The sequence below is a fragment of the Wolffia australiana genome, chromosome 2, assembly GCF_029677425.1.
Source record: "Wolffia australiana isolate 7733 chromosome 2, ASM2967742v1".
Classification (NCBI taxonomy): domain Eukaryota; kingdom Viridiplantae; phylum Streptophyta; class Magnoliopsida; order Alismatales; family Araceae; genus Wolffia; species Wolffia australiana.
This window is the reverse complement of record NC_135836.1, coordinates 16,925,902-16,951,438: the sequence shown is the minus strand read 5'-3', so window position 1 is coordinate 16,951,438 and position 25,537 is coordinate 16,925,902. Positions and strand designations below refer to the sequence as shown.

The following is a 25,537-nucleotide window of genomic DNA, read 5'->3' as shown; positions in this document are numbered from 1 at the left end:
TATGTGTAGCCCGGATAGTTAATGACCAAAAACTAAGATTAAAGAGGGACCGACGAAGTGGGTACGCGTACACGGTCAGAAGATCTTGCTCAGAGAAGCAAAAGAGACGGCTGGCAGCGGATCCCGACTAAGATCCTTAGAATGGTGCCCACCACGATCTTGATGGGGACACGCAAAGCAGACAAAACTCGTCCAAGAAGAAGAAAAAAGAGCGAGGAAAAGCTGAAGTAATTACAAGGAGAAGTACAGGAAAAAAATCGGGCTGAGAATGTGCCTGACTTGCTCTCTTTGCTGGGTGCCACTTTGGCCTCCAGATAGGAAAATAGTACAATCTCTGTGCACACAATAATCAAACGGCGGGCGCTCAGATCATAAAGAGGAGGAGAGAGTTCTGGGGAAAATTCGGAGGCCCGGAGCGAGGACATGGGAGGGATCGAACTGCGACTTCCGCGCCGAGAATTGCTGCCATTTTTCCCCGAAGTGCCTTTCCCACTCTTCATTGGTGGAGTAGAATGGTAGGTACTGCTTCGCCCCGATCGTCGTGGCGACTTGCACGGTTTGCTGATTCTGCAGGAGAATTTTGCTTAAGCATTCGGCCGAACAGGTGGCGGGATTGGCAGAGCGTAGAACCCCCACAACGTAGAAGACGTTATCAATCTCAAGAGAGCCGTCGGCTGCCGGAATCACTGCAGAAGAATTGGACTCCCACCTGCGCCGGAGAGAAAAGAGTTAAAAAGCTGCCGTCTTTGACCTTGCTAGTATGAGAAAGAGTTAACCCTCGAGTTGAAAAGAGAGACGAAGAGGAGACAGCAGATAGCCTTCTGTCGATAGATTTAGAGGGAGAAACAAAGAGGAAGCTGACCGGGGGAATAGTACCAGCGGCTAACGGATTAAGAACAGTGTACTTCTGTGCGAAGATTCGAATATTACCCACGCTTCATCGAGGAAACAGTATGGCACTGCCCCCCGTCACCCTTGAACGAAACAGAGACAGCGAAGCAATAGAGAGAAGGATTCGGCAAGAGAGAGAGAGATCTTGAACTAAGGATTGATACCAGGGCGAGGGGACCGGGTATCTTCAATGGCGAAGAAACCGCCATTAATGGGGTTAGATCCAGAGGAAAAGAAGGAATGAGCTTCGGATGAGGTTCTTACTTGTCCCGTAGTAATGGGTATATCAGCAACGGGCCCTCGAAGTCATCGGCGGCGATGGTCTCCAAGAGACGGTCTTTGAACTGCGCAATCGATCGCTTGGGAACAAACATATTGAGCCAGGGGTGGGGAACGTCCCAAAGCCCCTTCTGTCTCAGGTTCATCTCTTCCCCCCTGACCCTATCAAGAAAATCTAAGTAGGAAACCTCTACGTTGTGTATTAGCGCCGGCATGTGTCTCAGCCGCTTCGTCACCGCTGCGAGCTACGAGAAAAGCAAAAGTTCAGCCTCGTCTTCCCACAATGACAAACTTAAGAACTTAAGCTAGAGTTCAAACTCGCTTACTCTGTCCACCGTTACATCGTGAATGGCGAACTCCAAGCAGTAATAAACCTGGCGGAGCCGCCCTCCGAACTCGAGATTGAAGTCTAGATTGGCCGGGAAGCCGGCGTATGAGCCGACGAGAGAACCCTCGTTGGGCACAATGAATCCCTCCACGTAGTCCACCAAATCCGGCATCGAAACCAGCTGCTCTTGGTCCTCCGTGAAGGTGTTGAAATCGTGGTAAAACGCTCTAATCCATCTCACCTGACAAAAGTACGAGTACGATAAGGAAAAGCCTTCGATTGGACAGATTGGGCTTGCTCGCCCTCCGAACCTTACCTTCTTCGGAGCTTCTTGCAAAATGATACTGGCCCGGGTTATGATGCCGAATTGGCCGAGCCCGCCCAGAACGGAGTAGAACAGCTCCGAATTCAAGCTCGGAGAGCAGACGATATGAGCTCCCGTTCCTGCAAAGAAACGAACAGCTACGATGAGAACGATGCCCATGGGCGAGGATACTGCCCAAAAAAAACTCACCGGTGACGACTTCCAGTTGTAGAACGTTGCTGATCTGAGGGCCATACTTGAAAGCTTGCCCGCTGATTCCGGCGTTGGAGAGAGTCCCGCCGACGCTGAGGTAGAGATAGTCCGTCCAGGACCTGGGCGCGAGCCCCAGGCGGAGACTCTCCCGAAGAAGCTCAATCCAGAGAGTCCCCCCGCTGACGTCCGCGTAAGAGACCTCTTCGTTCTTAAAGATTTCGATGTTGGCCGGGAGGGCGTCCATTTCGACTACAATGCCGTCCAGCGCCTGAGCCTGGCCGTGGATAGAGTGCCCTGCGCCTCTCGCCACGACTGTAGCCTTGCCGAGGGGCGAGCTCGTGGAGAGGAAATCAAGGAGGAGGGAGATGTCTTTCGCCGACTGGGGACGAAGCACGGCTGAAGGGGAGTTGAAGACGATCCGGCCGAAGTCGACGGAGGCGGTGTTGACGTTCTGCAGGAGCTTTAATGGGCCGAAGTCCACCGAGCTCTGGAAGAACTTGCAGGGCGAGTGAAGGGCGAGGAGGAGGAGGATAACGATGACTCTTGTACTGACCGGAGCGAACTCCATGAAGCCTAGAGAGGAACAGACTCTCTGGTACGCCGGCTCTTGCGAAGAAGTAAGGCTTGAAAGATGGATGTCAAGAGGGAGAATCAAACGCCATGGAAATTTAAAGGCGAGCTGAAGGGATTTCTACTGTCCTTGATGGGTTGCCGAGGGAACCCTGCTAGATTTAAGAGGAGAAGAGAGCTGATAGAGAGAAAGGCTCTGGGAAGACTGAATTTATGGACGGTTTTCTCTGGGAAGAAGAGATCAGATCTTCAGCGCAGGCGGGCCAGGAGAGAGAAGCCGTCACTCGAAAGCAAGAGACGTCCGCGAATTGGTCCAGAACATTAGACGGGCACTGCGCAGTGGGCACGCACCTCTCTTGGAATAGAAGCGCGGAAGGTTGCGGCGGGTCAAGCAACTAGGGCCTCGCCTCGCTGCGTCGTCGTTCAATGCCGCCGGGGACCGTAATTTTGTATTTATAATGTAAAAGAAGAGAGAGAGAGATAAATAGGATGAAACAGGGAGACAGAGATAGAATAAAAGAGGCAGAGAGAGATAAATAAATGGGATAAATGAGAGAGACAGAGAGATAGAGAGAGACAAAAACACAGGTAGAAAGAGAAAGGCAGAGAGATAGAGAGAGACAGATAGAAAGAGAGAGACAGAGAGATATTGAGAAAGAGCTAGAAAGGGAGAGAGACAGGTGGAAAAGAAAAACGAAGCCACGAAGGCATAGGTAGAGAGAGAGAGAGATAAAGATAGAGGTAGAAAGAGAGATAGAGAAAAAAAAGTAGAATGAGAGAGATTTAGACTAGCGACATGGGTAGAACGAGAGATATAGAGAGAGAAATGTAGAGAGAGAGAGATTGAGGGAGAGGTAGAAAGAGAGAGACAGAGAGGGGTCGATAGATAGATAGATAGATAGGTAGATAGCTAGATAGAAAGAGAGTGAGATAGGTAAAAAGAGAGAGAGAGAGAGTGTGTGTGTGTGTCTGTGTGACTGCGTGAGTGTGTGAGAGAGCAACGGTAGAAAGAGAGACTGTGAGACTGTGAGAGAGATAGAAAGAGAGACAGGTAGAAAGAGAGAGAGTGTGAGAGAGATAGAGAGAGACAGTTAGAAAGAGAGGAGAGAGACAGTTAGAAAGAGAGGAGAGAGACCGACAGAGCGACGGAGAGAGAGACAGAGAGATAGGTAGAAATATATATATATATACAAAAAGAGTGAAAGAGAGTGATAGAAATAGACTCAGGGAGAGGGGTAGAAAGAGAGAGCGATAGAGAGAGAGGGCCAGAAGTGGAGTGAGAGATAGAGAGAGGTGCAGAAGTGGAGCGAGAGATAGAGAGAGAGGCAGAAGTAGAGTGAGAGATAGAGAGAGAGGTAGAAATAAACAGAGATAGAGAGAGAGGTAGAAGTAGAGAGAAATAGAGAGAGAGGCAATAGGGACTTGGAGGGACAGAGAGAGGTAGAAGAGAGAGAGGGGGAGAGAGAGAGAGACTGGTGAACCACCCCTCGCTGAAAAAGCTCGTAGGCCGCAAAAGCCGCAGTTAAATGATGCAAGGAAGGGAACCAATCATCTAGCCCAGCATAAGGCCTATCGCGCAGTTGTCAGTACAGTGCTCTTCCACCAAGGCGTAGCCACCATTCTCTTTCCTCGGCGCTGGGAATGGTGACAGGACAGCCTGCCATTTACAGCAAAGAAATCTTTTATTATCGGCCCTATGAGATTCTCTAACGCTTTCTGTATCGCGTTGCCCAGGCTCTGTCGTTTGTCCATCGCCACGTCCCTTCACCATTCCTTCCTGGGAAGGCTTTGTTTTCTTTGACGACGACCTCTCCAGTCGCCAGTTTCCAGCTCCTTCACGACGATCGGCCACCGGCGCAAGTCGCCATTATCCTTACACGTGCTTCAACAAAACGTAATGAGAGGACGGCGAACGGCGATGAGCTCGCAAATCGTCACTGTTAACAGCGACGGGCCGTTTGCGGCTTGTGTTTCGCTCGCCGAAAGAGGGTTTCGCGAGCACGGCACCTGGTTAAAAGGATTTGTCCGGTGTCCAAAAAGACAAGAGACTAAGAGATTTCTGATCATTGAGCATACGCCTCCTGATAAGCTTGTCCCCAACTATCGCAGGCACTTCCAACACATCTTCGCCATGAGTAACGTTGCGGAAGACCCATCTTTCATTGCCTAGTACCCTCCATTTCTTATAATATTCCTTTCACATTGCTTCGTTCTCATCTACCTTTCCTGATGTGATGGATTCTGGACTTGATTTCAGCTTCTGCAAAGTTCAGTGGCGAGATGAGGGAGAGGAGGGTCTTTGTCTGGGGCGGAGGCATCCGCGAACATCAGTGCGAGCATATAAAAATAACAGTTGAAATGATGCTCGAGGGGAATAAGATCCAAGGTGTATATTCTCTCCGCATCAAAGATTTGGCCTCTGTCCTTCCCATTCAGCGATTTCTGTAAATGGAAGCTTCATGTGGGGTACGCCTGCCTTTCTCGGCGCTGTTCCAGACTGGTAGATCTCTGGAAAGAGGATTGACAAAGTGGGTAGCTTTTTTCACTGAACTCATATCTCGTTTACTCGATCTTCCAGCTCGTGTCCCGTACGGCGGCGTAATGGCGAGCTTCCAGCTCGTTCTCGCATACGCCGCCAAAATACTAATAACACGGAAAATCTCCGGAAATTTATCCACGAATCTCCCCGGGATGACCGCCCCGCGAACGGCGGGTCTCCTTCTTTCGGCGCCATTTACTGTAGTCCCGCGGAGCCGGCTGTCGTCGAGTTGACGACCCTCAAATAGGCGGTGCCGGCGTAAGCAGAATAGCAGGGCGGTTCATCCGACGACGGAAATGGCTCGAGCAGTCGCGTCGAACGAGATCTCCGTCCGTTTTAACGACAACATCCCCCGATGAAGGAAAGCTACAACGCCTCGCTGGAGCCCATTATCGTTACCCATCGAGGAGAGAGAAAGGGACGGATAGAGTTCTAGGATTTCCCTCGCTTTGCTGCCCGCTGGTCAGATGACACTGCGGTGTAGACGAAGCTTCGAGGGAGGGCTTTGTCTTACAGATAGCCTCGATCTTTCTCCGAGAATGCTTTCCGTGGACATACGCAAGGACTTGCAGGTTAACACTCGCTTTCTCGCGCTGCCTTCCAGTCTTCTGGTGCAATCTGTCGTTGCTGCTCTCGCTTAAAGCTAGGCTTCGCTCCGACGTCGGTCGACGGCTGCCGCTAGGCTTAGCTTGCCGACTGTGTTCTAAGATCGCAGTGGGGCCGTTCAAGATTTCGTCACCGAAGTGCCGTAGACGGGGCCCATCGTCAGCCCACTCCTTTTGCGGCATGTGCTGTGGCGGGCGCAGAGCAATCGCCATCAATCATTTGGGCTATGATCATCGTCCCCATCAGTCGCCATCGTGTCGATGTGGCTTCATCTGAAATCTTTGGATTTATATCTCTAGGTAGGTTGGCACGTAAGTTGTACCCCGGCTAAATCTTTTGTGACGTGATCTAGTTCCGATATTATTTCGCGCGGCATGCTGATGGGAAGATTCCATCTACGTCGAAAGCTCCGTCAAAACCCGTCATGGAATCGACCGGAGTTGTGATCGAAAGCCCATTGAATTAATGATTTAATGAGAGGGGGGGGGTTGGGCCGACTTGCCAGGTTTCTTTTGGAAGAAGAAAAACCATCTGACGGGGACGACACAACGCCGGTACTGCGTGCGCTTGTATTGTTAGGGCGATGGCTTGTTTTGTTGTTTTTTCAATCTTCTGTGTGTGCCAGTGGCGATGCTGTTCAAGAGCTTTGGCATGTACTACTTCTTGGGTATGTGCCAAGGCATGGGTCAGACGTATCAACGCTACAAGAACGCTGATTAGGGCCCGGAACAGATGTTTTGTCGGTACACGTTCGATGCTCTGTTATTTTGCTGATCTAGAGATTGTGTTGCCTTCAATACCTTGTCGGATAGCTAAGAAATACACAGCGACAGCTCGATAATAAATAAAACTGTTTCGTCTGAGCTTCCCAACAGAAAATCCCCAAGGCCCAATCATTCTTCCCACTAGAAGATCCGAAAGATTATGGTCTGACTCCTTTGAAAATTTTACAGCAGTTGTTTCTATCTTCACTCGCGTTAAACTTCATCGGATAACTGATTCAAATATCATATACCCGCGTTTGGACCGCGTCAGAATAATTGATTCACGCGTATTCTACGATAGCCCATTCGGAAGGTAATATTTGTCCGTCGTAATTGTTTGTGGGGACTTTCCCTCGAGAATAGAGGAAGAGTTCAGAAATGTATGACAGAGAAAACGAAATGAGATCAGAGGCTGACGAATGTTTACTGGGATGCCATAGCATTGGCAAGACCAAGAGGAGAAAATAAGGAATTATCCTTACGCTACAAGTAAACAGGGCATGGGCCCCCTTTATGTTGACACACCCCACACACACATTAAGCCGGATGATAGATGATTATCATGCTCAGCCATAACTTAGGCTGCAATTAAGCGTCTTTATCAAAGATATTGGAGTCCTGATCGGCGTGGTCATTCTCGCATCAATGATCTAATCAATTTCACAGTAATGAAACCCCTTTCTTGAAGATATTAGCAGGTTGCTCCATTGTATAAAGATATGGAGTGGTGATCTATCTGTACAATCTAGCATCACGATTTTGGTGAGAATCATTAATCACGTTAGGTAAACTCTCCAAAGGCTTGATTATTTGACATGAATGGGAATGCATGATGATCGTACCTTAGTTAAACGAAGTGCATTTGTTACAGCAAAGTAACTGAAAGAAGCAAGCATGTAGTACAATTGTACAGACCATGAAAGTAGTTTGTGTGGCAAAGGGAGACAACCCAATGAACATAATGCTATGAAATCATCGGCCAGGGTAGAAGAATACTCGTGAAGTATCTCTTCGATGGTTTCCCAAAAGCATCATTAGTGACTAGCACGACTGATTAGGGCTTAATAGTTGACCACACCCTAAGTCACGTCAGGAGCATCAACCAGATGACTAATTATACACACATGGTACCTGATGATTTATAGGTTTCATAATACCGTAATATTCCATTGTATCCTCTAGGGTATGAGGTGTTGCTTGTCGCCCCATAGGCCAGCGACTTAATATATTCTTTCTACTAAACCCATAATTAAATGTATACATTTAAGTGTTCATAAATAGCGTTTGAAAATAAAAATTACCTGAAAATTAGATTCATTAACTTCACTTATTCGTTGGACTAAAGGGTCACACGACAATTTTGGGGACACTGTTGGATAAACCTTAAGCTTAGCAACTTCTATGAAATTTTATCAGGGATGGAGACTTTAATAAAATTCTGCCAAGGAATATAATCAAATTGTACAATAATAAATAGATTAAGCCAGTCTCTTTTGAAACCATTACAGTCATTCTTGAGTGCCCCCCCATTCTTCTTTTGCACTTCCCAAGTGCAACATCTGGTGAAACTAGATGGTGAATAAATCATATCTTAGAAGCATAGTGTTAGAGAAAGATGATCAAATCAACCACTTAAAAAAATCATTTTACGTGAACAAACACTTAAAATATACATTTAAATACGTTTGATTAAAATTGTTGTTACATTTTAAGTATTAAAATATTTTTAATACTTTTGATTTCTGATAAATAATTTTATAAAATATACATTACCAAGAAAAATATTGCAAAAGATACTAGCACAATATAGTACTGGACTAGACGTGCCCAATAGTTTCGACTTTGACTTCATAATGGGCCACATAAGGTGGTGTGTTATATCTCCTTTGATAGACTAGAATGTACCCAACATGCAATCATGAGCATACAAGCTGAAAATAAAAATACTATTACTGCCCTTCCATCTGCTTTCCCTTCATATTAATCTATTTATATAATTTATTGTAGAATACTAAAGCCTCTGCCATCCCTCTGCCCCATAATTCCTAATTTTTCCTCGTCCAATGACGAATGACATGTGGAATCTTAATAAACTTGGGGCATATGTAAAAGATAGGACCCATCGTTATTTTGGTTTGAATATCTTTCCATGGTAGATTTTCTACATCTCTTCGATCAACTTATACATAAAAATTCCTTAAATACCATTTAAATCCTAGGATATTTACGATCAAAAAAATCAAAATGCGCGTTGGATTTTAGAACACAAGTTAATATAGGAGTCTAATAGATTTTTGTTTGAATTTTACGCTAAATCATTGACTTTGTCTTTTATTTTATGGACATTAATTTAAATCCCCAAAAGTTTCATGTTACGACAATTCATGGATATTTTGGATGGATATTAAATGAATATATTCGTTGCATTTTCTATATTTATATCTTATTATCTTTTATTTCTCATACCATTTTCTCCGTTAGCTACTGATTTCCTAAATGAACTATTATTTAATTGATTATTTTTAAAATTCTAATAATTATATTTTATGATATTACATTTGTAGTGTCCCACTTTAGTCACCTCACAAAACCTTGAAAATTTTAATATAAGAGTTTCACAAGGTATTTCTTACGTGAGATCGTATTCTTGTATTGGAGCCTTTTTCAGTCTCATTGAAAGTTTTATTTCTATGGTTATATAGAGAAAGCTTTGGTTGTATAGATGTTCCCAATGTTCCTTATTCGATTATTTAGAATAATATATAAAAAAGAAAAAATGTGATCTTATCACATGGTATGGAACAACTTTCCCTTCTGTTGGGGTTCCTTAGACAATAAACTTTTTGATTAAAAATTATTTTAATTCTACAGATAATCAAATTATCTGTTGAAACACAGAGATTCTCAGTGTTTCTACAGATGAGAATTCTCCCCCTTTGTCCTCTAGGACTCGCCATCTCTGCTAGTGAATATAATTATTATATCCTAACTTTTAGAATCCTATATTCTGGACTATATTTGAAGGACAATGAAATCCAATTTTTAGTCACATTTCTCTTTGAATGAACCTTGCATTTTGAGTCCTGCAAAGGGCACCCATGTCATTATTTCTTATTGAATACATTTATACTAACGTCAGACTCTCGTCCCCTAGTTGATCTTCATACCCATAGACTTCTTCGTTGTTGCTTAAAAAATAATTCACATCTCATGATTTTTTCCTACATAATAAAAGAGAAAAAATATAGAAACAAATTAAGGGTGATTATCCTTCGTTTACTATATTTTCCCAATTGCCTTAATCCATTTGTCTATGTTTCTCTTATCCTTATATCATATTCTCTCTTAGTTTCTCCATGATTCCAGCTAATATCCTAAAATGATGATTTAAAAGTAACTGGCACGAAATGGGAACTTAGGTACATTTACGTGGAATACATGAAAATTAAAATAAATAATAATATACATTTATTTACGCTATTATGCATTAAATATATTATTAATCATACAAATTGAGTGATGGAATGTATGACATAAGAACCACGAGAAGGTAATGTGAAACCTAGAATTATAGGCAACTTGCGTTTGATCAATTTTTAATTTAAAATAATGTAATTAAATAGGGATAAATTAATTAGTGCACCAATGTTATGGGAGAAACCTGAAAGGAGATGGTCGACAAGAAACCTATATGGCAAAAGATGAAGTTTATTTATCACTGCAACTTTTGTCATAGGCAATCAACATGAATGTGTCTTTTATTAATTTCAATTTTTTTGATCGTGTAAAAATATTGATAAAAAAATTACATTCTAAAAAATGATTAGTTTTCAATCTTTAAATTGGGATATCTATAGAGTGATACAATCCAAGCAATGTATTATCTACTGCAACATTTAAGCCACGGTATAGTGTATATACTACAATATACATATCATCATAACTAATCATGAATCTCTCTTTCTATTGTATGTATATCTCTTTTTAGTGGCACAACTTTTTCTGATTTATCTATTTACTTGATGCATGTTATATACATTTTCATGGAAAACACCTTCATGAAAATATATATAACATATAAATGCTGAAGCATTCCTTAGTTCGGCCATGGAAAAAACGTTCCTTGGTTTGGCCAAGGAAAACACATCCCTTGGTTCGGCCATGGAAAACATGTTCCATGGATGCTGAAGCGTGTCGATCGATTCGCAATCGATCTTTAAAAAAAAACATTCAAATTACCTTTTGGGGAACTTATTCCAAGGTAATTTGAATGTTTTGTTTTAAAGTTCGATTGTGAATCGATCGATACGCTTCAGCATCCATGGAACGTGTTTTCCATGGCCGAACCAAGGGACCGAACCCGACACAATTAACGCTCAATCTAATATGAGATTAAAAATATTTATTAGTATATTTAAAATCAAAAAAAATATTTGGGAGATAAAAACAACTTAAACACAAATTATTGGCCATTTCAGTCCTAACAGATCAATTACAAAGAGAAATCTGATAAGTCCAAATCAATGGCCATTTCAGTCATTACTTAATTATGTCATGTCAATCATTGTTTAATTGCTTAAGTACAAGTTAATGGCCATTCCAGACCTGACAGATCAATTACAAATAGAAATCTGATAAGTCTAAATTAATGGCCATTTCAGTCATTATTTCATTACATCATATTTTTCATGATGATAATATGTATCTTGATTGTTACTATACATACATTACATCAAACATAGTCCAATTAACGCTCAATATAAAATGAAATAAAAAAATATTTCTTAGTATGTTTAGAATCAAAAAATAAATTTTATTTTGGGCATAGTCTTCACTAGTGTTACACCATTATTTTACCTTGACAAGCCACATTAATGCTCCTTTATTGTTACGTCGTGCATGTGTGTTCATGAATGAAGATGATCAAAAGGGAAAAGGGAGAATAAGGTGAAGAGCCCTGAACAATTCTAGCCTCGGTAAATTTGTTCAATGCCTTCCTATATTTATGCTACGTGAATATTTTCATTTAAACCCCCAAACTTTAAGTATATATTCTAAAGTCTAAAAGACCATTTGCGTGTAACCCTCTAGGGCCATATATCAATCTAGTTAATGACTCTGGTTCCCCAATAACCTTTATCACTTCGCTCTTGTGTTTTGTATTTTGTTGGATGTGCCCTTGGCGCGGAGGCCTCAAGGATCGCTTTGCTTGCGTACTTGCCTTGGTACTCAACTAGAGTAGTTAGGCTTATTTACAAAGCATATGTCCCAATGGTAGACGTGTCCAAGCTCCCAGGCAATCAAATTCTTTTCATTTATCATATAAATTAATGATAAATTTATTTAACTATATCATCATATAAATTAATTAATGAAAAATTATTTTTAAACAATCAAGAGATCTAGTCTCTAGTCCATGGGATGCCAACCACACCTAGTGCTCTAGAAGACACAAACGAGTGTATATCGACTCACTCGTGGAACTTGTCTCTCATCGGTTATCATGAACGTATCATCCCTCATCCACTCAATGCTCCTAGGACGACTTAAGGTATGGTTCCCTATCAAAACTCAATACATCATTAATAATACCCATTTTTAGCAGGTTAATATAACAATATTGTCATGTTTCTTAACATTAAATTAATTATATGTGTGTGTATGTTATCAAGCCTAGAATGATTAAGCATTTTTAAATTTTATGAATTTTTAGTATTTTTATGATCTTAAATTCAAAAATCATGTAATTTTACTAGTTGAGTTATAATTTTTCTTAAATTATTTGGCATTATATTCAACTATATATCATTTTTAAAATTAAAAAATATATATTTATTACCTTTTTATGAATTTATATCTAATTTTGAATCATTTAAATTCTTTTTCACTTTTTTGATCTTCTGAAATCACTGGAGAGATAAAATGAGAGGGCTGAGAACAATCCAAATTCAAAACATGATACCTAAAAGTTGAGTTTTAAGTTGAAAATTTGCGCGTAGCTTTCTTTTTCTTCCTCTTTCCATCAAAATAGTTGGATTTATTAATAGAGTCTTGGCATTTTGTAAAAACTATCTTCCTTGTGAAGCAGACTAAAATAAAATGAAGTTTTGAAGGCTCATCAAGAATATTCTTGGTTTCTTGAGTGCTTGGGAAAGATCAACACACAAGTGGAATGACTTACTAACATCAGGAAAATACATTGATCTGACATAACATAAGGCTCTAAGGTTAGTCTCTAGCTAACATTGGTTTCTCTCCTTCACATTACTTTAGTTAGATCTATATCATTATTTTCAATCTCTTCTCACCACCATATTCCATCATCTCATCTTACCACAACCATCTCTGATCTCGATCTCAATCTCGAAACCTTCATCTCATACAAAAATCCTTAATCATCTAGTCCATTGTCATGTTCTCCATCTCACAATCTCATGTCCATTATTCCATCAAATTTACAAGCTAGATCATTATCATTTATTCTTCTACCATACTATTTCATCACCATCTATTCACATCCACTCACATCCATTCATCTATTTCATCATCATATCTTCTAATTCATCTTCTACATCCATCATCACTTCATGTCTTCGTCTATCTCACTCTTTCATATCCATTTGATCTATCTATGTCCTCATACTTGATGCCAGACGTCTTCTAGGACATCATCTGGTTGGTACCGAAATGATGCTCAGTTACCTAGATAGTGGGGTCGGACATCATCAATGACGTCGTTTGACGGATAACCCTAACAAGTATGTAACTATGAGCGAAATGATGCGTCCTACGTGGTCGTACTTGTAGGCCCTGACTCTATGAGAATGTCGAACTCCGAGCTCCGAAGGAGTCGCCGAGTGATGGTGACAATGGCCTCTCGAGCCTTGTCAGAGGGACGACGGCGTCTACGGTGCTGAACGAAATCAATCCGTAGGGGCTGGCACGCAATGGACAGGCTCGACCCATACCTGTAAGACGCTCAAGTATCATAGTTATCTCTCACTTCCTCTCTCACCTATTTAGCCCAAACGCAGTGGAGACAATCGATAATATACTGCAAGGAATAATATGATGAGTGGGTGGGAGGATGACGTACCTCAACAGCGCGTGGCTCGTTGTGCAGGTTCTTCGTCAATTGCAGCAGCGAGTGCTGGTTGCAGTTAAGAGAAGCCAAAGAGGGTCGGTGTGCTTCATTGGCGGCGTGGCGTAGGAGCAATTGGTGGAGTACGGAGGCGAAGTCAAGGATGGGAGCGTCGGGCGATGGCGAGATGACTCAAGTGATCGGCCAAGCCCACCGGGTGTGATCTCAAGAGGGATTGGCACGATCGGGGTCAAACAGCGGATGCGAGCGGCAGCTCTTAGCTTGAGCATAGGCGGCAGAAAATCCTAGACTGACAACAAGGTCAGTAAGCACTAGTGGTGGTGTAAAACTGCCTAAACATCTGGCGGGTAGGTTGCACCGTGCGGAGGATACAACATCTACACAGCTGACTGGGTCAATGAGTCTGGTGATGGCGCGAGCAGTCAACAGATTAGTGCGTCGTAGGGAGCCCTAGGGATAGATGGCCTGCTTGGTCGGAGGTTCATTGTGCAAGCGACGTGCAGATCCAATCGCGTTGGGTTCCCTGTTGACCGCTTTGCAGCCGTGTCCACAATGCCCAGATATTTCTCAAACGCCGGGATGGACACGCGACCGGGAGGGTGTTGTTGAGTGTGGCAACATACTGTTGCGCAACTACGGGGTTGACCGGAGGATTTTTGTTCACAAGATTGAAGTCCTGAGGCCATTGTCGTTAGCGTACGGTGAACTCAGCCAATTCTCGCGACAGGATTAGCATACGTGATGCACGATCATATGGCGGCGAGCAACGGTCAAACGGTACACTGACAGCTGGTGGGGGCTATTGGCAGCGTTAGATAGGTTCCCTGTAGGTTACCACGGTGCTTACGTGACGGTAAGGGCATTGGCATCGTGATGCAGCCAGGTGATGGGGTCAGCGCGCGCGTGGCTCGGCTGATGGGAAAACGGACGAGTGAAGAGGGGAGGGCCTCATGGCATCCGGCGGTTTTAGACTAGCAATGTTTGGTGGCCCCACCTTCCCTCCTCCTTCCTCTCCCTCTCTTCCTCCTCCCTCTTCCTCCCTTATTCCTTTCTTGGGGTGAGATCTGGTCGACGATAACTGTCAACATGAAATTTCCAGATCTACTGTCCTAGGGGACCCATCCCTCCCTCATATGAGGGTCAAGATGAACCTTTAGGTAGGTCCAGTAAGGGGTCCATTAAGGGGCCCTTATACATGGGGGCCCCTTTTACAACAAAACAAAGAAACTAAAATATATATATATAAAGACATGGCCACATGGCGCATGATGCAAACGACAAGACACAATGACATATATTCGACGTAAATGAAAACATGAGCATGATAAAACCACAAATAGGATGAGCACAAGCCGACAAGAAATTCAGAATGTGTGATGGTGTGTTCGTGCTTGTCACCCAGGGTGTTAAACTCGGATGTCTTCTCCGTTGCCCTGGCGTGGCAGTCGGATGGGACGTGAACTGGTGGGCCATCGATGATGATGGCAGCGGCTCAGATGACGCCTTTGACGAGGCAAGATGGCGTGCTCCATCAATACTTATTCCTCATATTATTACTCATATCATCCGTATAGAATGATTATTATCACCCTCTCACCATCTTGTATTTATCGCATCACAATATTATATGTCATATGCATCTCCTCTCATCCCGTGTGATTCATAATTTAAAGAGTATTTTAACCCTAATATATGGTCCTGTGGAGAATACCCTTGCTCTGTCCTAATTAGCCAAAATATTTTATTGTTAAACATTTATGAATTAGTATTGATTAACTCAAAATATCAACGACATAATTTTACCCTAATTTTAACTTCATTGATCATCCAACTTAGTACTTATGCGTTCGGAAATCATTACAAAACTCTTCGTCAAATTTTCACTACCTTTTACAGGGACTTCATTGCATCCTCTTCCTTGATCTGTGTCCTCTTATATCGAGGGTAGACAATCCCATCTTGACGGATCAATCCTCTTCGTGGATTTCTTGATGCACCCAAAGTAAGACTGTTTATAATTCCATAATTATGATATTATTAGCCATTTTAAAACTATAATAATATATTTATAATATGTATTTGCTATCTCAGGCCTAAGGACCAATTACACGACCTTGATGTGAATCAACCTAACTTGTCGTCTGGTAAAGTACCATCCAAGGATTTGTATGGATCAATGTAGTGAAATTTTTTTGCCTAAGAGAACCCAATAGGTATCATAGTGTCTCCACACTTGGAACCAACCATACTCGTCATATGAGTGAGACTATATAGTGATAGTCTTACATGATACTTTGATATTATTCTTGATTATACTTTGAATATGAATATTTAGAACACATTAATAAATATATATTGTATTAATGAACAAGGAACGCGACATGTACGTATGATTGGCTTTACAACCACTTATATTTCCATTCGATTAGTGTAGCGACACTAAGGAAATACAGTGGGGGCTCTTTAGAGGAAGCATTCAGTAAGTTGATCCATATGAATCCTTTGATAGTATTAAACCTAAACATCAATGAGCTTTATTCATGTCACGATTATGTAAGTTGTATGTTGACTTGAGACACTAAGGCCACTTGGTGTATGGACAGCCATGTCTTGGCTATGACATACAAGTCCCTAGCCATGAGATTCAGTATTGTCTTTGCTTGAACATAGTGAGAAATACATAGAGGTGATTGAGTGGTACCAATATGATCATCTGTCCTTGGTATATGAGTAGATTGACTTGAGGAAGAAGGTGCATTTGAATCCTTGGTCCTGATAGTAGGGATATTATATTGAGTTGTCCAATGATCCCCATTATGTGTCAATACTATCTGAAATATGGATTCGGGTTTTACGACTAACCTTACTCCAAGTCCTTCGGGAGTCTTGAATAGAAAAAATATACATGTATGGTAACCGCTGATGATAACTGTTACATGAGATAGTTCAAACACTACTATGTATATTTTAGAGCACGAGGTGTAGCATAGCACCCCATAGGCTGGAAACTTAACCTATCGATTTGGTTATATCAATCTTTCATTAATTAGTCTACGCATTGATATAAATAAATAAAGTGTTGGTCAATAAATGTTATCGGGCATTTCAAGTTATTATCTATATTTATGTATGGGCTAGAGGGTCACACAAATAATATTAAAGGACGTTGGTAGACACAACTTATTGATAAATGCTATTTTTAAAGGTTCCTTATATCATCTGAGCATTAAAGATCTCAACATTCATATTCATTGAGGGGTCACTGGCTTACTAACGTATAATATTAATCACCTGAGTGGTTGTTCTTCCGTCCACATTGAGAGACAACTTATTTTGTGAAGGATTGAGTGTTGTAGCTGAAAGTATTCCATTGAGGGCTACCACAAGAGAGGTTAACAAATAAGAGATATTTGAAGAGCTCATGACTTTATAGACATGATTGTATAGCTGCCCCTGGTAAATAAGATTAACGCATGAGCATGAAATTATAAATTGACCCAATTGAATTGATTTTAGAGAGAGAGGACAGAGTATTAATTTAATATATTTTCATTATTTATTTAATCTTCAATTAATAAGCCTGCATTTGATGGATGAGTAAGTTGTCGATAAAAGTGTAACCATCAATGTTAATGTAACAATAATCAATCAATAAATTCAAGAATTGCTAACCCTCAACTTAAAAAAACCAGGAAATTCAATTATTCAAAAATTGGTAAATCATGTAAAAATCAGTTGCATGAAATTCCGTTTGAGAAAGAAAACCCTTATTGGCCATTTGTAACATTGGAGATTCTACTTCCGGGCCCATTTTTTAGACATGCACTGAGGCTCATAATAGAGAACAAAAGATAGAGAGGATGGGATATGTCTTACATGTACGCGATGGAGAGAGATAATTATGGGAAAGAGGAAACAAGTGGGTCTGAGTCAAAGAGAGAGAATAGTTGATAGACCAGAGAGAGAAAAGGAAAGAAAATAAAATAGGTATAACAATTCAAATCAGATAGTACATGGATAAATTAACTCAAAGGGATATATGGAAAGGGGTACGATGGGAGATTGAGAGAGGGATTGAGAGAAATAAATCTAATGAGAGAGGGAGAGAATCAGAAAAATTGAGACAAATCAAGAGGTTCTAGAGAGTACAAGCGGGGGTGCATTTTATCTTACATGTGGGTTAACAAATATATCATTCTAACAAATATACCATTTAAAGTGATTTTCTAAAGACTGGTATTAAGGCATTATCAATTGTGATATGGGTGCAAATATGTGTAGAAAGTAGGCCAGTTATAGATATTTTGATGGGTAGTCTTTATAATTTAACATGCCCTATGTGGGGTCTATATATGGAGGTTGTGAACCATGTATTAAGCAGTACGTGAGACCCTCAAAGCTCCCATCTGCATTAGAGGAATCAGTTTCCACTACACATATCTATAAGATCCACTTACGTTTAGCCTTAAAGAAGAATTCCGGTATACTTCTCTAACATAAATATTCTATCAGGTACCGAGAGGGATTACAAGAGAGAGAGATATAGAGAGGAAGAGAGAGTAAGAGTGAGAGAGAGCGGGAGAGAGTGAGAGAGAGAGGGGGAGAGAATGGGAGAGAGAGAGGGAGGGAGAGAGAGTGGAAGAGAGAGTGAGAGAGAGGGGGAGAGAGAAGGAAAGAGACTGAGAGAGAGGGATAAAGAGGGAGAGAGAGAAAGAGAGAGAGAGGGAGAGAGAGAAAGAGAGAGGAGAGAGAGAGGGAGAGAGAGAAAGAGAGAGAAGGAGAGAGAGAGAGGGAGAGAGAGACTTGGAGTTAGGCATTGGGGATCGGATTGGATTGTTCAAATCTTGATCGAAAGATTCGAACTGATCTGTTCGAATCTTTCGATTGAACAAACCTTTTTTTGGTGTTGATCCAAAATTTCGAACAAGCAATTTGGTTCGTTCGTGTTTGATCAGGCATTTGTTTGAACTGTTCCAACAAGTTAAAACAAATGGCCAACGGAGGCCAGCAGTGCTAGCGACCGCATCGACTTGCTCCTTGGCGGCGCTGGTGGTCGCTGGCCACCGCCAACGGTCGCTCGTGACTACTGGCTAACCCAATACTACAGGAGCCAAAGTGAACAGTGAATTTGGATTCCAACCTTTGATTCGATCCGATTCGAACAACTTGTTTGAATTGAATCAAATTCGAACATTCGGCCCGAACAGCCATCTTGTTTGAACAATCCGATTCAAACCCGATGCACAGATCTGGTTTGGATCAGATCTGAAATGGACAGATCGGTGTTCGGCTTTGATCGTTCAAATGCCCGATCTGATCGAATCTGTCCGAATCCCTGATCCCTACCTGGAGTAGGGTTGGGAAGTTCATGTTTTATCGTTGAACGAACACTGTTTGACGACGAACGAACAGAACAAAAATTGTGTTCGTGTTCGTGTTCGGTTCGTTCATGTTCGTTCGCGAACGAACACGAACGAGACGTACGTGTTCATTCACAAACAAACATTTATTAATTTTAATTAAATGAAAGTGAGAGGGATGAGTTGGAGACGTTGGATGGAGGGGGAGAAGGGAGCTGGAGGGAGAAGGGGCACAAGGTCTGACGGGGTGGGACAAAGGGAGAATGGAGAGGGAGGAGTTGGGGACGATGGAGATAAGGGGGAGAAAGGAGCTGGAGGGAGAGGGAGAAGGGGCAGGCAGAGGTCTGACGGGGGAGGGAGAAGGGGAGAAAGGGGAGGGATGAGTTCAGAATGATGGAGAGAAGGGAGCTGGAAGGAGAAGGGAGCCGTCGGAGAGGGATCTGCGGAGAGAAAGAATGCCGTCTGTTGGAGAGGGAGCCGCCGGAAGGGGGGGGGGTAGAACATGGAAAGATGCATTGGGAAGCTAACATATCCGTGAACAGTTCATCTGTTTGCGAACCGTTTGTGTCCAAGTTTTTAAGTTCGTGTTCGTTCATTCACATGTTCGCAAACGAATGATTTTTTTTTTGTCAACCCTAATTTGGAGTTTGGTCCACGTCCTTCATGTCCCGTCCGTCTACTGGGACACCTAATGGCCAATGATGATGCAGACCCGCGACATCATCTAAACTCCGTCATCACGCCCCAAATCCTTTACCGAGTGTTCGCCCGTCCCGATATCGATACCAGATGATGGTATAAGGACGTATGTTGTATCGGACACTGGAAATAGAATTTTTGGTATCCAATTTTTTTTATCTAGATATCGGATATCGGTATCGGATACTGATATCCGTCTCGATGTCGTCATCCGCCTCCGTCTCAGGGGGGAGGATGACGACATTGGATATCGATGATGGATATTGGATTATGATATCCACATTGAAAACTTCTATTTTGTGTATTTCGTCATTTCGTGTATTTTTTATTCAAAAGATTGAATAAAAAATACATGAAAGAGAGTCGGAGAGGGTTTGGTGCCTTGGTGGACAGCGGATGCCGGCATCGATGGAAGGCGGCATTGGCGGACGGCGGCATCGGCGATCGCGAGTAAGTTCTTCTTTGCCCTTCAAATTTTTTTTTCTTCTTCTACCGCTATTTCTCATATTCTGCTTGACTGCTTCATCCGCCAATTCTCATTTATCAATTCTCATCTGAGCCATTCTTCATCCAACAATTCTAAATTATCATATGAGACCTTCATCCCCCAATTCTCAGTTCTCATCTGTCAATCCTCGATTCTTCTTCTGTTATTTCTCATAGCTCCTTCTAGTTTGTGAAATTGTTGGAATTTCCATTACGGTTGCATGTATTCAGAGAGCCACTCTGTAATTCTCTCTCTCTTTCTTTCTCTAATTCTCCCTCTCTCCTCTCATTCTATCTCACTCTCTAATTCTTTTTATCTTTTTATCTCTAATTATCCCTCTCTTCTCTCATTCTCTCTTACTCTCTGATTGTTTCTCTCACTTTTCTCTCATTCACCCGCTCTCTCCCTCTGTCACTCTCCCTTTCTCTCATTCCATTTCAGTGGAATTCTTATCTCTAATTCTTCCTCTCTTCTCTCATTCTATCTTACTCTCTGATTCTTTTTATCTTCTTATCTCTAACACTCCTTCTCTTCTCTCATTCTCTCTTACTCTCTAATTCTTTCTCTCATTTTTCTCTCGTTCACCCTCTCTCACTCTGCCACTCTCCCTTTCTCTCATTCGCTCTCATTCTCTCTTACTATCTAATTCTTTCTCTCATCATTTTTCTCTCGTTCACCCTCTCTCACTCTGTCACTCTCCCTTTCTCTCATTCGCTCTCATTCTCTCTTACTATCTAATTCTTTCTCTCATTTTTCTCTCGTTCACCCTCTCTCACTCTGTCACTCTCCCTTTCTCTCATTCGCTCTCATTCTCTCTTACTATCTAATTCTTTCTCTCATTTTTCTCTCGTTCACCCTCTCTCACTCTGTCATTATCCCTTTCTCTCATTCGCTCTCATTTTCTCTTACTCTCTAATTCTTTCTCTCATTTTTCTCTCGTTCACCCTCTCTCACTCTGTCATTATCCCTTTCTCTCATTCGCTCTCATTTTCTCTTACTCTCTAATTCTTTCTCTCATTTTTCTCTCGTTCACCCTCTCTCACTCTGTCACTCTCCCTTTCTCTCATTCCATTTCAGTGGAATTCTTTCTCTAATTCTCCCTCTCTCCTCTCATTCTATCTCACTCTCTGATTCTTTTTATCTTTTTTATCTGTGATTCTCCTCTCTTCTCTCATTCTCTCTTACTCTCTGATTCTTTCTCTAATTTTTCTCTCGTTCACCCTCTCTCACTCTGTCACTCTCCCTTTCTCTCATTCCATTTCAGTGGAATTCTTTCTCTAATTCTCCCTCTCTCCTCTCATTCTATCTCACTCTCTGATTCTTTTTATCTTTTTTATCTGTGATTCTCCCTCTCTTCTCTCATTCTCTCTTACTCTCTGATTCTTTCTCTAATTTTTCTCACGTTCACCCTCTCTCACTTTGTCACTCTCCTTTTTTCTCATTCCATTTCAGTGGAATTCTTTCGCTAATTCTCCCTCTCTCCTCTCATTCTATCTCACTCTCTGATTCTTTTTATCTTTTTATCTCTAACTCTCCCTCTCTTCTCTCATTGTCTTTAACTCTCTGATTCTTTCTCTCATTTCTCTCTCATTTTCTCCCTTTTTTCTCTCACTCTTACATACTCTTTGATTATTTCTCTCATTCCCTCTCAATCTCATTCTTTCACGATTTTCCTCTCTTCTCTCGTTCTCTCTCACTCTGTGATTTTAGACTCATTCTTTCTCAATCTCCGTCTCTCTCATTCTCTATCACTGTGTGATTCTTTCTCATTATTTCTCTCATTTTTCTCTCATTCTCAATCTCACTCACTCTGTCACTCTCCCTCTCTCTCATTCCATCTCAATGTCATTCTTTCTTATTCTCCCTCTCTCTCTCATTCTTTCTCACTCTCATTCTTTTGCATTCACCCATCTCTCATTCTCTCTCAGTGAAGTCCTTGCTTCTTTCTTAGTTGTTGTTATTACTGACTAACTGTGCTACGTAGCAAAGACAAATTCACTTAAGAATGTCGTGCTATTTTCTCTATTCTTCCTGAAACCCTTCTACTCATTTATTCTACATTCTTCTATTCACTTCTCATCATTGCATAACCTTTCTTCTTGGACGTTAATCCAGAAATTTGGTCCGCTTTCGAAGCTTTTTATGGATTCCTCAATTTACTTATAGTGCTCAGTTTCTTTATTTCATTATCTTGATTGTCTCTCTTACTTTCTTTAGAGTTATAAGCATAATTCAGCATCTTGCGTTCATCTATTAAACAATTACTGCTTACCAAATTATTCCTTCAAAACCATGAATCCACCTGGAGGCAGTGCACCAACCCAAGACACTGGTTAGGAGCTAACGGTCCTGAACGTACAGAAGTGGGAACATCTCGTGCCGTACAGAGTCACCCTCGTTCGAACCATTCAGTCATCATTGACTACTTCGAACACATCGGTGATGGATACTATGCATGGACATGAAGTAGTGGACCATCCAAATGCTTGGACACATGAAATAAGATGTGAAGAAGCTATGGGAGAACACGGACCGAGTGTCCCTCACTATAGACGCGTGGACTGCGGAGAACGATACTGGACTTCTAGGCATCAACGTTCACTGGGTGGACGATAAATGGGTGTACCGAGAGTGGGTACTTGCCATTCGGGGAAATCATTGGCAAGCACGATGGGGACAACATGGCATCCATTAATCTCCAGGTCCTAGAAGAATTCTGTCTACGGCCAAAGGTCATCATTCAATGTCAAACTTATCTTATTAAATTAAAATGTGATTTTACTCGTGACCGATATTTATGTTGGTTTACGCCGTGACTAGTAACAATCCCTCAACGAATAAAAGGATGTTGTCATTGATGATGAAAAAGATAAAGAGCATCAACCCGACATTTAGCACCAGAAGGCACATCCCATGCATTGCACACATTCTAAACATTGTCGTGCAAGCGGCAATAAAAAGCTTCAGCATTCCTTTGACCCACGTTATAGGGCCCAAAGAAGGCGAAGTGACTAGGACAACATATGAGTATGATAGTGAAGCGGACAACGAACTTGGAGATATTTTCTCAGCATCTGACGACAATGACGGAGCACACTGGCTTTTATGTTTGGGTGATGCAGTTGCGAAGGTGCGGACACTACTACGCAGTATTTGGAGCTCTACGCAACGGAGAGAGGAGTATGCAAAGGCATGTGAAGATGGCCCCGAAGTCGAGGACTCTAACATGGTCGTCTTGGACTGTACCCCCCGATGGAACAACACTTACGATATGTTATCAGCCCCCGTGAAGAAATGTGATGTCATTGATGAAGTGTTGAAGACTTTTGGCCGGAAGGGGAAGGTGACAAAGATGTCGAAGGATGAGGGGGAGTTGATGAAAGAATTTTGTCGCATCCTTGGACGGTTCACTATATCCACCGATCATGTTTGCAAGAGATGAGTTCAACCAATACCTAACGGAGGTCGTGACTAATGAGGAAGTGTTCACCCCACTATCTTGGTGGGCCAGCACAAGGGCGAAACGCCTCCCCCTTACTTGCTTCCATTACAAGGAAGATGTTGTCCGTATGTGCAACAAGCGCTCTTGATGAGCACATATTCTCGATGGGCAACGCTATTGTCACGTACAAGAGATCACGTCTGTCGCCGATAAGCATCAAAACACTCATCACTATGAAGTGTTGGCTGCGTGTGGACAACAAGCGATGGTACAGTGATGTGGAGCTGGATTCGGATGGCGAGGATGGACAAGATGGGGTAGTCACATGTGCTCCATGTACAAATCACCTACATTGACAACATTTTATGCATATTTAACATAATCATCATTTTTTATTTGCTATCTTTTGCTATGCAGGTGATGACCAAGTAAGCACAAACCTCTAACAGAGCCATGGGGAAATTCTGAGGGGAAGGGCGTACTTTGACGGTTACAAAGTACAGAAGGCATCTTTTGTTAAAAACTTTGCAACAATTTCCTATATATTTCAGGGGAAGGGCGTATTTTCAACTTGCACTAAATTCAATAATATAAATATTTGGTAAATAAACCATGTTAAAGCACCAAAGAGTGGGGGATAATTTTGTTAAAACTTTTGCGACATTTTCAAAATGAGAAGTGTTGAATTTTCCAACATTATAAATTTACACTTGCACAATTAGTAATTCACATATCCCAAATTCACTTAATTCACTAATATAAATATTAGGTAAAAAAAGCATTTAAAGCACCAAAGAGTGGCGGATAATTTTGTTAAAATTATGAATTATTTTCCTAAAAACTTGTTGAATTTTCAAACATAATAAATTTAAAGTTAACCAAATAAATAAATTACATATTTCAAATTTCCACTTAATTCAATAATATAAATATTATGTAAATAAACCATGTTAAATAACCAAAGACGAGGGGATAATTTTGTTAAAAAAATTGCAACATTTTCATAAAAAATGTCGAATTTTCCAATATTAAAAATTTACACTTACCCAATTAGTAATTTACATATTTGAACTTTGCACTTACCCAATTAGTAATTCACTAATATAAATATTAGTTATATAAACCATGTTAAAGAACCAAAAAGTGGGGGATAATTTTTTTAGAAATTTTCAAACATTTTCCTGAAATTTCTTAAAATTTTCCAACATTATAAATTTACACTTACCCAATTAGGAATTCACATTCCTCGAATTTACACTTAATTCAATAATATAAATATTATGTAAATAAACCATGTTAAAGCACCAAAGATGGGGGGATAATTTTGTTAAAACATTTGCAACATTTTCAAAATAAATTGTTGAATGTTCCAACATTATACATTTACACTTACCGAAGTAGTAATTCACATGTCTCAAATTTGCACTTAATTCACTAATATAAATATTAGGTAAATAAACCATGTTAAAGTACCAAAGAGTAGGGTCAATTTTGTTAAATATGCTGAAACATTTTCCTGAAATTTCTTAAAATTTTCCAACATTATAAATTTACACTTACCCAATTAGGAATTTACATTTAATTCAATAATATAAATATTATGTAAACAAACCATGTTAAAGCACCAAAGATGGGGGGATAATTTTGTTAAAACATTTGCAACATTTTCATTATAAATTGTTGAATGTTCCAACATTATACATTTACACTTACCGAAGTAGTAATTCACATGTCTCAAATTTGCACTTAATTCACTGATATAAATATTAGGTAAACCATGTTAAAGTACCAAAGAGTAGGGGATAATTTTGTTAAAATTTTTGAAACATTATCCTAAAAATTTCTTGAATTTTCCAACATTATAAATTTACACTTACCCAATTCGTAATTCACATAACTCAAAATTGCACTTAATTCAATAATATAAATATTAGGTAAATAAACCATGTTGAA

General features: G+C 41.0%; 1 protein-coding gene and 1 long non-coding RNA gene across 2 annotated transcripts; one reads left to right on the top strand and one right to left on the bottom strand.

The window, feature by feature from the left end:
* Positions 1-199: 199 nt before the first annotated feature.
* On the bottom strand, positions 200-3,983 carry LOC144717047 (cytokinin dehydrogenase 3-like). Its single transcript, XM_078592361.1, has 5 exons — positions 2,013-3,983; positions 1,815-1,942; positions 1,497-1,739; positions 1,156-1,415; positions 200-709 (listed from the first exon to the last, which is right to left on the bottom strand). Exons 1-5 carry the CDS (start codon positions 2,581-2,583, stop codon positions 370-372), a joined length of 1,542 nt encoding a protein of 513 aa, XP_078448487.1. The 5' UTR covers positions 2,584-3,983; the 3' UTR covers positions 200-369.
* An 8-nt stretch (positions 3,984-3,991) lies between these two features.
* LOC144717050 (uncharacterized) lies at positions 3,992-6,204 on the top strand. The gene is made up of 2 exons (XR_013585043.1): positions 3,992-4,754; positions 4,843-6,204. It is a non-coding gene; the product is annotated as an uncharacterized LOC144717050 (long non-coding RNA).
* The last annotated feature ends 19,333 nt before the right edge of the window (positions 6,205-25,537 follow it).

Bases quoted from the DNA above. Each gene is read 5' to 3' on its own strand.
- LOC144717047 (XM_078592361.1), bottom strand. From the start codon at position 2,583: ATGGAGTTCGCTCCGGTCAGTACAAGAGTCATCGTTATCCTCCTCCTC. The intron at 1,740-1,814 runs GTAAGGTTCGGA...TACTTTTGTCAG, and splicing joins TGCAAGAAGCTCCGAAGAAG to GTGAGATGGATTAGAGCGTT. The intron at 1,416-1,496 runs GTAAGCGAGTTT...CTTTTCTCGTAG, and splicing joins ACGATGTAACGGTGGACAGA to CTCGCAGCGGTGACGAAGCG.